The 12,869-nt window shown below is 45.9% G+C and overlaps 1 protein-coding gene across 3 annotated transcripts in view; it reads left to right on the top strand.

The window, feature by feature from the left end:
• Nucleotides 1-12,869, top strand: part of LOC106583165 (inositol 1,4,5-trisphosphate-gated calcium channel ITPR1) — a 178,362-nt gene that overhangs the window by 71,420 nt on the left and 94,073 nt on the right. For all 3 annotated transcript variants that reach the window (XM_045705740.2, XM_045705739.2, XM_045705741.2), the window contains exons 19-34: nucleotides 196-390; nucleotides 779-1,030; nucleotides 1,252-1,393; nucleotides 1,514-1,667; nucleotides 1,900-2,090; nucleotides 2,315-2,447; nucleotides 2,534-2,588; nucleotides 2,728-2,893; nucleotides 4,684-4,854; nucleotides 5,350-5,430; nucleotides 5,580-5,717; nucleotides 7,538-7,663; nucleotides 7,847-8,047; nucleotides 8,308-8,559; nucleotides 8,961-9,086; nucleotides 9,357-9,485. In XM_045705740.2, coding sequence (XP_045561696.2) covers nucleotides 196-390; nucleotides 779-1,030; nucleotides 1,252-1,393; nucleotides 1,514-1,667; nucleotides 1,900-2,090; nucleotides 2,315-2,447; nucleotides 2,534-2,588; nucleotides 2,728-2,893; nucleotides 4,684-4,854; nucleotides 5,350-5,430; nucleotides 5,580-5,717; nucleotides 7,538-7,663; nucleotides 7,847-8,047; nucleotides 8,308-8,559; nucleotides 8,961-9,086; nucleotides 9,357-9,485 — 2,512 coding nt within the window. The remainder of the gene's footprint in view (nucleotides 1-195; nucleotides 391-778; nucleotides 1,031-1,251; nucleotides 1,394-1,513; nucleotides 1,668-1,899; nucleotides 2,091-2,314; nucleotides 2,448-2,533; nucleotides 2,589-2,727; nucleotides 2,894-4,683; nucleotides 4,855-5,349; nucleotides 5,431-5,579; nucleotides 5,718-7,537; nucleotides 7,664-7,846; nucleotides 8,048-8,307; nucleotides 8,560-8,960; nucleotides 9,087-9,356; nucleotides 9,486-12,869) is intronic.

The raw sequence follows: 12,869 nt of genomic DNA, 5'->3' as shown, positions 1-12,869 counted from the left end.
TGCCCTGCAAGTGTATACACGTCACACTTCATGATACGTCATCAGAAGTGTCCACTTAATTTGAGGGGAGAGGGTGTGTCTTTTAAGTGTTTGGACTGCTGGCCAGATGTTGTTTCCCCCCTGATAATTATTGCTGATAGGGTAATCTGATCCTAGATCTGGTCTTATAGGGCAAACTTCTTCTCCCCTCCCCAGATTGGTGCTGTCAAGGTTTGAGATCGAGGGAGCGTCCATCGGAGAGAACTCAGTGGAGTCTGAGGAGGACGAGGAGGAGGTGTGGCTGTTCTGGAAGGACAGCAGTAAGGAGATCAGAAGTAAGAGCATCAGAGAACTTGCCCAGGATGCCAAGGAGGGCGCCAAGGAGGACCAAGATGTGGTCAGCTACTACAGGTCAGAAACAACACCAGGCTTTTTCTCCTCTTTACTGTCTGTGACTGTAGACGGTGAATAACTTCTGTGTTGGTCGAGATGCTAGTGTGTGTATATGTGGGTTTCATCCTTGCTTTTGGAAATGGGGTCTTGTACATTGGGAGTGGATGAGGTAAGTACACACCCCCTCTCCCCTTAGAAGTTCCTATGAGTACTTGGAAAAGGTCCAATATAAATGAAATCATTCATAGTCCACTTTTAACGAATGATATGAATTGATTAATAAAGTACCAGGAAGTAGAGAATCAGCATGCACCGTTAACCTTTCTGTTTGTTGTCTCCCTCCTTGCCTCTGTGTCTCTAAATGTCTAAGCAGTGATGCCCCTGTCCCTACTCCTCTCTCTCCCAGGTACCAGCTGAACCTGTTTGCGCGGATGTGTCTGGATCGTCAGTACTTGGCCATCAATAAGATCTCTGGCCAGCTGGACGTGGACTTGATCCTGCGCTGCATGTCTGATGAGGACCTGCCTTACGACCTGCGCGCCTCCTTCTGCCGCATGATGCTGCACATGCATGTGGACCGCGACCCCCAGGAACAGGTCACGCCTGTAAAGTATGCCCGCCTCTGGTCTGAGATCCCCTCCGAGATCGCCATTGACGAGTGAGTGGCAGGGCCTATCAGGGTTGGGGAAAGTATTTAGTAGCTGGGACAATGGCCTATCAGGTTTGAGGAAAGCAATGACTAGCATGCCCAATGGAGTGAAGGAGTGAATACAATGTCATAGCCTTATCAGTCTTGTGTAGTGTGAGAGTAGCATTAACATGGTAAGCGTTAGAGTCATAAGTTGTCACCTGTCCCCTACCTGTATCCCTTGGTCCCAGCTATGACAACGACGGCACATCCAAGGATGAGATCAAGGAGCGTTTTGCCCTGACCATGGAGTTTGTCGAGAACTACCTGAGAGACGTGGTGTGTCAGAGCTTCCCATTCGCCGACAAGGAGAAGAACAAACTCACCTTCGAGGTAATTGGTCAGTCCATCTGGAGACTCAACCCCTATTGGTCATAGCGGAATGAGTCTCAGTAGGACATGGATTTGCACTAGCTTTGTTCTCTCTTCCCATCTCTTTCGGTCTGTTCCCAGGTAGTGAATCTATCCAGGAACCTCATCTACTTTGGCTTCTACAACTTCAGTGACCTGCTGAGGCTGACCAAGATCCTACTGGCCATCCTGGACTGTGTCCACGTCAGCACCATCTTCCCCATCAACAAGCTGGAGAAGGGAGACGAGACTAAAGGTAGGACACAGTAACACACTGCCCCCCAGAGGGGTGAAAGATCAAACACCAGTGGGGCTTGAATAGAGTTGCACATTTCCAGAAACATTCCTAACGTTTTTCTCAGAGATTCTGGGATTTTGCAACCCTGAGCTTGAGCATTATTCACCACATGGCCAACAAAGGACCGAACAATTGTGCTCTCTAATACATGATGGTTGGCCCAGTCATGTGTTCCTGTGTGCGTTTCCAGGCAGTAACGTGATGCGCTCCATCCACGGAGTGGGGGAGCTGATGACCCAGGTGGTCCTGAGAGGAGGGGGTTTCCTGCCCACCAACCCCATCAACCCCCCCAACGGGGACCAGGTCAAGACCCAAACAGAGCCGGAGAAACAGGACATCCTTGTCATGGACACCAAGCTCAAGATCATAGAGATACTACAGGTAGAAAGGCGCACACACACATACACACACATCACTATCGATGCATACATGCAGTGGACATACTGTATACACTCCTTTGCAAATGTCCTACCCCCAAACTTGTTTACCTTCCTTAACCCCAACCACTCATCCATAACCCCCATTGCTTATCCAAATATAGTCCCTCTACTATACAATAGTCTTACTCATTTAGTCTGTGTCATGTTCCTCCCATCTCTCTGCAGTTCATTCTGAATGTGCGTCTGGACTACCGGATCTCCTGTCTCCTGTGTATCTTTAAGAGGGAGTTTGATGAGAGCAACTCCCAGTCTGATCTGTCTATAGCAGGAACCCATGAGGGACCAAACAACATGCCAGGTAGGAGAAGAATTCATCTTATGCCAGCCATCACTTGGCGTGACACCTCTTTGTGTGTTACTAAGGTCACTGAATTGTTTTCTCAGGAGCTCTGGACTTTGAGAACATAGAGGAGCAGGCAGAGGGGATATTTGGTGGAAGGTAACTGTTGTGATATGCTAAACCTGCAACAATTAGTCTGGCTCATTTCAGTTCATTTTTCATACTTGGCATGGCCAATTGTTTGTTGTGTGTGTTTGTGAATGTGTTCAAATATGTGTGCTTGTGTGCCCACACCCAGTGAGGAGAATACTCCGTTGGACCTAGATGACGATGGTGGTAGGACCTTCCTGAGGGTCCTCCTCCACCTGACCATGCATGACTACCCTCCCCTGGTGTCCCGAGCCCTCCACCTGCTCTTCAGACACTTCAGCCAGAGACAGGAGGTTCTACAGGCCTTCAAACAGGTACTCTACTGCTACCCACCCACCATACAGCTAGTATACTGTATATACTAATGATGCATGGGCCAGGGATCTTTTTGATCCGCATCTGACCTGCAGTAAAGAAATGTACTGACCTTCACCCGCCTAATGTAATATAATAGAAATGATGACCCACATCTCATTTATAGTAGCCAATTCTAAATGCATGAGTAGATTGTATAAACAGAAAGACCAGGGTTTTGAGCTGATTCATTCATCACAAAAGCATACCCATTAGCTATACTTTGTTTTACAAGTCACAAGTAAGTCTCAACTCTTAGCACTCAAGTCCCAAGTCAAGACAGACAAGTCCGAATCAAGTCTCAAGTCTTAAACTTTGAGTTTCGAGTCCTAAACAAGTCGTAATGTGCTCTTCACCAAATGTAATACCATTTCATATTTTTAACAAGAGCAATAGTTTGTATAATACATTTACGCAAATCATGAATGCTTTTCAATATATATATATTTATTACTTTCCAAATAAACATTATTTTCCCATGGGAATACATGGGTAGCCCATGAGAAAGACCCGCCCCCTCATAGTGATTGAGGATCGCTATGGGGGCGCAATCGTGCAATGTAGGCTTGTACACAATCGCTCAAACTTAACACACACACACACACACTCTCTGTGTGTGGTTACAGTAGGCTAACGTATGTCAATGGTTTTAGGAACAGCAGTAACATCAGGCAGGATTTAGGCCACTAACTGCCTAGCCAGTTGTAGCTCAATCTTTGGTGCAATGATCACGTTCCCGCATTGACTGACTGGGACTGGCTGACTGCTCATTGATTTAACGTTACGTTAGCCTACATGATACACCAGTAAAGTAATAAAATATATAGCTGTCGGCTATATTAGCCACAACTTACCGTTCTTGGTGCAGCTTCAAATGTCGAACAAAGTTGGAAGTTGTTGCGCCTCCATCTGTAATTGTTTTACCGCATGTTTTGCAAGTTGTAATCCGTTTTTTTGTTGACTACAGCATAGTCTTTATATCCGAAAATAATAATTTGGGGTATCATCTTTCCAAGGGCTCCATCTGAATTCACCCACCGATGTTCCTCTGCACTGCCACGCGCAACTTTTTCTCAGCTGGCACAATTTGATTGGCTGCTGTCCGATTCAAACTGTAATCCGTTAAATGAAGAGTTGATGCGCTGCACACTTTTTTTAATAGCATCATTTTTAATATTTGGGCTTCGGGAAGGTATCAAGTCAGTTCGAGTCAAAAGGCTCAAGTCTAAGTTAAGTCACGAGTCATTGGTGTTAAAGTCAAAGTCGAGTTGCCAGTCATCATATTTGTGACTAGAGTCTGACTCGAGTCCAAGTCATGTGACTCGAGTCCACACCTCTACTTATTTGGACATATTATTATGCACTTATTGTGTGTTTCTCTGAATACGAAAGTCTGCTAAATGACTAAAATGTTAAATGTAGTCCTATTAGTCATACTGTCATACGTACAGAATAGCCTACCAATGAGCCCATTACTCACTTACCTAATATTCTTAGAGTAATTCCAATTATCCTAACAGTCTAGAAGTACCTGGTAGGGCTTCAGTCATGCTTGACCAGTAAATGACTCCATGACCTGACCAGGAAAACCTGTAGATATACACTCCAACTAGGGCCCAGAGTTGATCCTAGTCCAGTCACATGACCAGGTAAAACTCTTGTTCATCTCTAATCATAAACACCATGCAACCATCCCACATCTGGTATCCTCCATACTGGTGTCCTACTGGTGTGTTGCCCATGCCTCCAGGTCCAGTTGCTGGTGACCAGTCAGGATGTGGAGAACTACAAACAGATCAAGTCAGACCTGGACCAGCTACGCTCCATTGTGGAGAAGTCTGAGCTGTGGGTCTACAAGAGACTGGGGCCAGACGAGGGCATGGACACTGGGGAACACTCTGCCGAGTCTCAACACAAGAAGGTACGGTAGTAGTCCGAGAAGGTACAGTAGTAGATTTAGAGTGTTTGATAGGCACATGTACAGGGTTGCAGGTGTGATTGCAGGGTACAGTGAATATCTTAGGCTATGAGCTCCAACATGCAGGACTCTAATAGTCCAAGAAGGTACGGTAGTAGTCCAAGAAGGTATGGTAGTAGTCCAAGAAGTTATGGTAGTAGTCCAAGAAGGTACGGTAGCAGTCCAAGAAGGTACGGTAGCAGTCCAAGAAGGTACGGTAGCAGTCCAAGAAGGTACGGTAGCAGTCCAAGAAGGTACGGTAGCAGTCCAAGAAGGTACGGTAGCAGTCCAAGAAGGTACGGTAGCAGTCCAAGAAGGTACAGTAGTAGGCAACCACAGAACAGGAGTTAGCCACCTACTGCTTAGCTCTGTGTGTAAAACTATGGCAATAGAGCGTTGGTGTTAGCCTGCTAGCTATCCTTTGGGAGAGATGCATTGGCTAATGGTCTTGTTCTTTAGGGTGACTCCAACTCAAGTGGCTCAGACAAACCAAAGAAACCAGAGAGCACCAGCAGCTACAACTACAGAGTGGTGAAGGAGGTGAAGTCTAAACAGTCTTTTTAACTTTTCATTATACTGTATTATCATATAAGTATCTGGGACAGATAGATCTATGGTTAAAACGTAGTGAAGCTAGCCCCTCTGTCTACACGTGTTGACTGTGTGTGTGTGTGTGTGTGTGTGTGTAGATTCTGCTGCGTCTCAGCAGGCTGTGTGTTCAGGAGAGTCTGTCCGGCAGGAAGAGTAAGAAGCAGCAGCAGAGACTCCTCAGGAACATGGGTGCTCACACCGTGGTGCTGGAGTTACTGCAGATCCCCTATGAGAAGGTACTGTTTGTAGATTTGTGTTTATGTGGGCGTGTTTGTAGAGGTGTGTTTGTGTGGGCGTGTTTGTAGAGGTGTGTTTGTGTGGGCGTGTTTGTAGAGGCGTGTTTGTGTGGGCGTGTTTGTAGAGGTGTGTTTGTGTGGGCGTGTTTGTAGAGGTGTGTTTGTGTGGGCGTGTTTGTAGAGGTGTGTTTGTGTGGGCGTGTTTGTAGAGGTGTGTTTGTGTGGGCGTGTTTGTAGAGGTGTGTTTGTGTGGGCGTGTTTGTAGAGGTGTGGGCGTGTTTGTAGAGGTGTGTTTGTGTGGGCGTGTTTGTAGAGGTGTGTTTGTGTGGGCGTGTTTGTAGAGGTGTGTTTGTGTGGGCGTGTTTGTAGAGGTGTGTTTGTGTGGGCGTGTTTGTAGAGGTGTGTTTGTGTGGGCGTGTTTGTAGAGGTGTGTTTGTGTGGGCGTGTTTGTAGAGGTGTGTTTGTAGAGGTGTGTTTGTAGAGGTGTGTTTGTAGAGGTGTGTTTGTAGAGGTGTGTTTGTAGAGGTGTGTTTGTAGAGGTGTGTGTGTGGGTGTGTTTGTGTGGGTGTGTTTGTAGAGGTGTGTTTGTGTGGGTGTGTTTGTAGAGGTGTGTTTGTAGAGGTGTGTTTGTAGAGGTGTGTTTGTAGAGGTGTGTTTGTAGAGGTGTGTTTGTAGAGGTGTGTTTGTAGAGGTGTGTTTGTAGAGGCGTGTTTGTGTGGGCGTGTTTGTGTGGGCGTGTTTGTGTGGGCGTGTTTGTGTGGGCGTGTTTGTAGAGGCGTGTTTGTAGAGGCGTGTTTGTAGAGGCGTGTTTGTAGAGGCGTGTTTGTAGAGGCGTGTTTGTAGAGGCGTGTTTGTAGAGGCGTGTTTGTAGAGGCGTGTTTGTGTGGGTGTGTTTGTGTGGGTGTGTTTGTAGAGGTGTGTTTGTGTGGGCGTGTGGGCGTGTTTGTGTGGGCGTGTTTGTGTGGGCGTGTTTGTGTGGGCGTGTTTGTAGAGGCGTGTTTGTAGAGGTGTGTTTGTGTGGGCGTGTTTGTAGAGGTGTGTTTGTAGAGGTGTGTTTGTGTGGGTGTGTTTGTAGAGGTGTGTTTGTGTGGGCGTGTTTGTAGAGGCGTGTTTGTGTGGGCGTGTTTGTAGAGGCGTGTTTGTGTGGACGTGTTTGTAGAGGTGTGTTTGTGTGGGCGTGTTTGTAGAGGCGTGTTTGTGTGGGCGTGTTTGTAGAGGCGTGTTTGTGTGGGCGTGTTTGTAGAGGCGTGTTTGTGTGGGCGTGTTTGTAGAGGCGTGTTTGTAGAGGTGTGTTTGTAGAGGTGTGTTTGTAGAGGTGTGTTTGTAGAGGTGTGTTTGTGGGCGTGTTTGTAGAGGTGTGTGTGTGGGCGTGTTTGTAGAGGTGTGTTTGTGTGGGCGTGTTTGTAGAGGTGTGTTTGTGTGGGCGTGTTTGTAGAGGTGTGTTTGTGTGGGCGTGTTTGTAGAGGCGTGTTTGTGTGGGCGTGTTTGTAGAGGCATGTTTGTGTGGGCGTGTTTGTAGAGGCGTGTTTGTGTGGGCGTGTTTGTAGAGGCGTGTTTGTGTGGGCGTGTTTGTAGAGGCGTGTTTGTGTGGGCGTGTTTGTAGAGGTGTGTTTGTGTGGGCGTGTTTGTAGAGGCGTGTTTGTGTGGGCGTGTTTGTAGAGGCGTGTTTGTGTGGGCGTGTTTGTAGAGGCGTGTTTGTGTGGGCGTGTTTGTAGAGGCGTGTTTGTGTGGGCGTGTTTGTAGAGGCGTGTTTGTGTGGGCGTGTTTGTAGAGGTGTGTTTGTGTGCTCTCCATCCTTTCATCCTCGGTGTTGTCTCCAGGGGGAGGATGTGCGTATGCAGGAGATCATGAAGCTGGCCCACCAGTTCCTGCAGAACTTCTGTGCAGGGAACCAGCAGAACCAGGCTCTGCTCCACAAACACATCAACCTGTTCCTCAACCCTGGGGTGAGACAGACTACACTGACTCACCATGACCTCACCACTGTTCGTACTCTTACCATGACATTAACACTGTCTTACTCTAACCATCTCTTCTACTCTTTCTCTCTCTCTCTCTGTCTCTTCTGTGTCTCCCTCCCTCTTTTGCTCTCTCTCCCTCCCCCTCGTCTCTCTCTTCCCCCCCTTCAGATCCTCGAGGCAGTCACCATGCAGCATATCTTCATGAATAACTTCCAGCTGTGCAGTGAGATCAATGAGCGAGTGGTGCAGCACTTTGTCCACTGCATCGAGACACACGGCCGCAACGTCCAGTACCTCAAGTTCCTGCAGACCATTGTCAAGGCCGAGAGCAAGTTCATTAAGAAGTGTCAGGACATCGTCATGGCTGAGGTCTTTCTCAATAATAACTTCAGCATGTGTATTTGTCAACGTTTCAGTCTAGTTGACTCTTTTCAAGACAGTTCATTTGTCATTCTAAAAGAGTTGTCTATTTCTACAACTTAATACCTTAATACCAAATCATATGCAGCTCAATCCATCACCAACAAATCCCATTCGGACATATTTGACCATCCCTTTCCAACCTGCCCTGTACCCTCCATTGACTCTCTATATTTTTTCTTTATTTTCTGTCCCTCTCTCCTCCATAGCTGGTGAACGCTGGCGAGGATGTGCTGGTGTTCTACAACGACCGTGCGTCCTTCCAGACCCTGGTGACGATGATGCGGTCGGAGCGGGACCGTATGGATCAGAACAGTCCTCTGATGTACCACATCCACCTGGTAGAGCTGCTGGCTGTCTGCACTGAGGGAAAGAACGTCTACACTGAGATCAAATGTAACTCTCTGCTGCCTCTGGACGACATAGTGAGGGTGGTCACCCACGAGGACTGCATCCCTGAGGTGAGCTGAGGAGATGAAGGATGGAAGATGCAGAGAGATAGAAGGGTGGGGGTTAGGGTTAGACTTGAAGGTCTAGAGCAGGGGGCTATGGGTCCCCAAGACATCACAAGCCAACAGTACCAATGATCAACTAACCGTCCCCACAAAGGCCTGTATGCCCTCGTCCCCGTTTCACTCTCGTGGACAACTAATTGTCCACTAGCTGTCATCTTCTCTGTGTTAGACAGTTTTGAGCCTCACTCTATGGGGACAAACCCAGTATAACCATGTCAACTAACATCATGTCACTCTACTCCAGCCCAGACCAAAGCTACAATCAAGATGCATTCATCTTCATTGTAAAACAACTCCTAGGGGCACAGACAGGGTGTAATGATGGTATTTAATCCTGTCCTTTCCAGGTGAAGATAGCCTACATCAACTTCCTGAACCACTGCTATGTGGACACAGAGGTGGAGATGAAGGAGATCTACACCAGCAACCACATGTGGAAGCTCTTTGAGAACTTCCTGGTGGACATCTGCAGGGTGAGGGACAACACTTACACAATAATTCTATGTCTGAATGACTGATGAGTATGGGTCAGGGTTTCAATGAAACTAATTTACAAGGCATCATTGGAGCACAATAGTATAATTATTAGCATTACACAGTTTATCCTCCTGTACTATACTATACTGTACGTAGGCCTGCATTCATTTCAGTATTCAGACTGTATAGATGTTATAAGTGCAGTACAACTGCAGGTGAAACAGGAATGAGTTGTGGTCACCTTCTTGACCTTGTGACCTCTGCAGGTGTGCAACAACACGAGTGACCGCAAACACGCCGACACGGTCCTGGAGAGCTACGTGACCGAGACCGTCATGGGCATCGTGACCACCTTCTTCAGCTCACCCTTCTCCGACCAGTCCACCAGCCTGCAGGTAACCACTGGCAACCAACAACTAACCACTATGTTATCCATTTTACATGATTGTGTCGAACGAAACCAAATTGTGTTGGACCAGATATTTTCTTTTCACATTGTTGAAACCATCCTGAAAAGGACAGTGGTGGATGTGTAACCAGGCCGGCTCAGTAAAGCTTGGTTTGGCTCGCCTCGGAGTAAATCCGTGCTAATGTCATGGTTGAAGGTTTAATAATTACTAAAAATATCTCTGTAGATAGTGTAGCTCCCAAGAGGCACCGGTCTCTCTCCTAACATAGCCCCTCCCACAACTAGCTTATGTTACCTTTAACCCCCAGCCCCCTCCCTCTCTTTCATCACTTCATTGTATAGTGTAGGTGGCCAGGACCATGTTTGTAAATATGGATAGATATACTAATAGTCACCAAATCTACATTTAACCACATATGCATACAGTATGTCCCCTCCCTCCCTCCATCCATCACCCCACTCCCTTCTCCAACTACCTACTTATATGGTGAATCCATTTGAATTCAATCACTTTTTGACAGCACCTCCTTTGATTTGAACAGAACCATCCATACATATTTGACCATTGTAGAAGTGCTCAGAAAGTGCATTTTTTTTACCTTAATACCAAAACATTCAATAGATAAAGGTGCTCAAAGAGTTCCCATTTGCATACCCCACCATACCATGAGACAGCCATGTGTTCTTCGCTGGAAAAGATGAAACAGTTGAGTTTGACATCATTTAAAAGCTTACTAACAGGGTTAATCAAACTATTTTATAATTTCTTGAAAAAAAATTTTTAATAGAACATCGACTTTTTAACCTTTAACATCAATTATCTAAAAGCGTGAACTCCGATTTTTATTTTATTTGTATATACACATACGTTGTTGAGACACAACATGCTTTTGAATACAGGGTGGGTGTCATGTTTGGCTGATAAATGTACTAAAATGGGAATAACACACCAGAGAATGCTGACTTGAATAATGGCGATAATAATGGCGCCGAAGGAGATGGCTGCCGTTTTACGATTCTGTAACCAATTGTGATAATGTGCATGCTTTTTCACGTTATTTGTAACTTATTTTGTACGTAATGTTTCTGCCACCGTGTCTTATGACCGAAAAGAGCTTCTTGACATCAGGGCAGCGATTACTCACCCCATACTGGAAGAATTCTTCAATGAGTCGGAAAGGAAGGATTTACTTCGGAAGCCCAACAGGGCCCTCATCCCTGGCATTCGCAGGAGGAAAAGATGGAGATATCGTGGACGAGGGTCCAGGTGCCTTGTAAAGATCCGTCACCAAGAGGGTAATCTACCTTTACCACCGGTCCTATTAGTCAACGTACAATCAATAGATAATAAAATAGACAAACTACGAGCATGTATATCCTACCAACAGGACATTAAAACTGTAATATCTTATGTTTCACCGAGTCATGGCTGAACGACAACATGATTCAAAAACACCTCCCGGGTTTTAAGCTTTTTCGGCAGGATAGAACAGCGGCTTCTGGTAAGACAAAGGGCGGAGGACTATGTATATTTGTAAACAACAGCTGGTGCACAAAATCTAAGGAAGTCTCTGTTTTGCTCGCCTGAGGTAGAGTATCTCTGATAAGCTATCTCTGACTTTTTCCACATTTTGTTACGTTACAGCCTTATTCTATAATTGATTGATGAGGGGGAAAAACAATTTAATCAATCTACACACTATACCCCATCATGACAAAGCAAAAACAGGTTTTTATTAATTTTAACAAAAACAATTACTTAAATATCACATTTACATAAGTATTCAGACCCTTTACTCAGTACTTTGTTGAAGCACATTTAGCAGTGATTACAGCCTCGAGTCTTCTTGGGTATGACTCTACAAGCTTGGCACACCTGTATTTTGGCAGTTTCTCTCATTCTTCTCTGCAGATCCTCTCAAGCTATATCAGGTTGGATGGGGAGCATCGCTGCACAGCTATTTTTAGATATCTCCAGAGATGTTCGATCGGGTTCAAGTCCGGGCTCTGGCTGGGCCACTCAAGGACATTCAGAGACTTGTCCCGAAGCCGCTCCTGCGTTGTCTTCGCTGTGTCCTTAGGGTAGTTATCCTGTTGGAAGGTGAACCTTCGCCCCAGTCTGAGGTCCTGAGCAGGTTTTTATCAAGGATCTCTGTACTTTGCTCCGTTCATCTTTCCCTCGATCCTGACTAGTCTTCCAGTCCCTGCTGCTGAAAAACATCCCCACAGCATGATACTGCCACCAGCATGCCTCGCCATAGGGATGGTGCCAGGTTTTCTCCAGACGTGATGCTTGGCATTCAGGCCAAAGAGTTCAATCTTGGGTTCATCAGACCAGAGAATGTTATTTCTCATGGTCCCAGAGTCCTTTAGGTGCCTTTTGGCAAACTTCAAGCGGGATGTCATGTGCCTTTTACTGAGGAGTGTCTTCTCTCTGGCCACTCTACCATAAAGGCCTGATTGGTAGAGTGCTGCAGAGATGGTTGTCCTTCTAGAAGGTTCTCCCATCTCCACAGAGGAACTCTGGAGCTCTGTCAGGGTGACCATCAGGTTCTTGGTCACCTCCCTGACCAAGGCCCTTCTCCCCCGATTGCTCAGTTTGGTCTGGCGGCCAGCTCTTGGAAGAGTCTTGGTGGTTCCAAACTTCCATTTTAAGAATGATAGAGGCCACTGTGTTCAAGGGGACCTTCAATACTGCAGAAATGTTTTGGTACCCTTCCCCAGATCTGTGCCTCGACACAATCCTGTCTCGGAGCTCTACGGACAGTTCTTTCGACCTCATGGCTTGGTTTTTGCTCTGACATGCACTGTCAACTGTGGGACCTTTATATAGACAGGTGTGTTCCTTTCCAAATCATGTCCAGTCAATTGAATTTACCACAGGTGGACTCCAATCAAGTTGTAGAAACATCTCAAGGATGATCAATGGAAACCAGATACGCCGGAGCTCAATTTCGAGTCTCATAGCAAAGGGTCTGAATACTTATGTAAATGTATTTCTGTGTTCTATTTTTAATACATTTGCAAAAATGTCTAAAAACATATTTTCAATTTGTGATTATGGGCTATTGTGTGTGTATATTGATGAGAAATAAGTCAGGGGGTCTGAATACTTTCTGAATGTACTGTACATATCAATGGTGTACCAGCTAAATTGTAGTAGTCTGAAGGGATTGGTCCATTCTATGAATTCTATTTATATGATTGAAATGACACCCACCCTGTATTTAAGAGCATGTTGTATCTCAAGCGTTGGCGGGCACAACACAAAAACCTCAGATGATGTGAAATAGGGTCTAAGCTTCAATATATGCCATTTTTTTATTTTTTTATCTGAGTTTATGCATTTTTAGATAATTGACATTAAAGG

The sequence above is a fragment of the Salmo salar genome, chromosome 22 (assembly GCF_965601325.2).
Source record: "Salmo salar chromosome 22, fSalSal1, whole genome shotgun sequence".
Lineage (NCBI taxonomy): Eukaryota > Metazoa > Chordata > Actinopteri > Salmoniformes > Salmonidae > Salmo > Salmo salar.
This window is presented reverse-complemented; position numbering and strand designations above follow the sequence as displayed.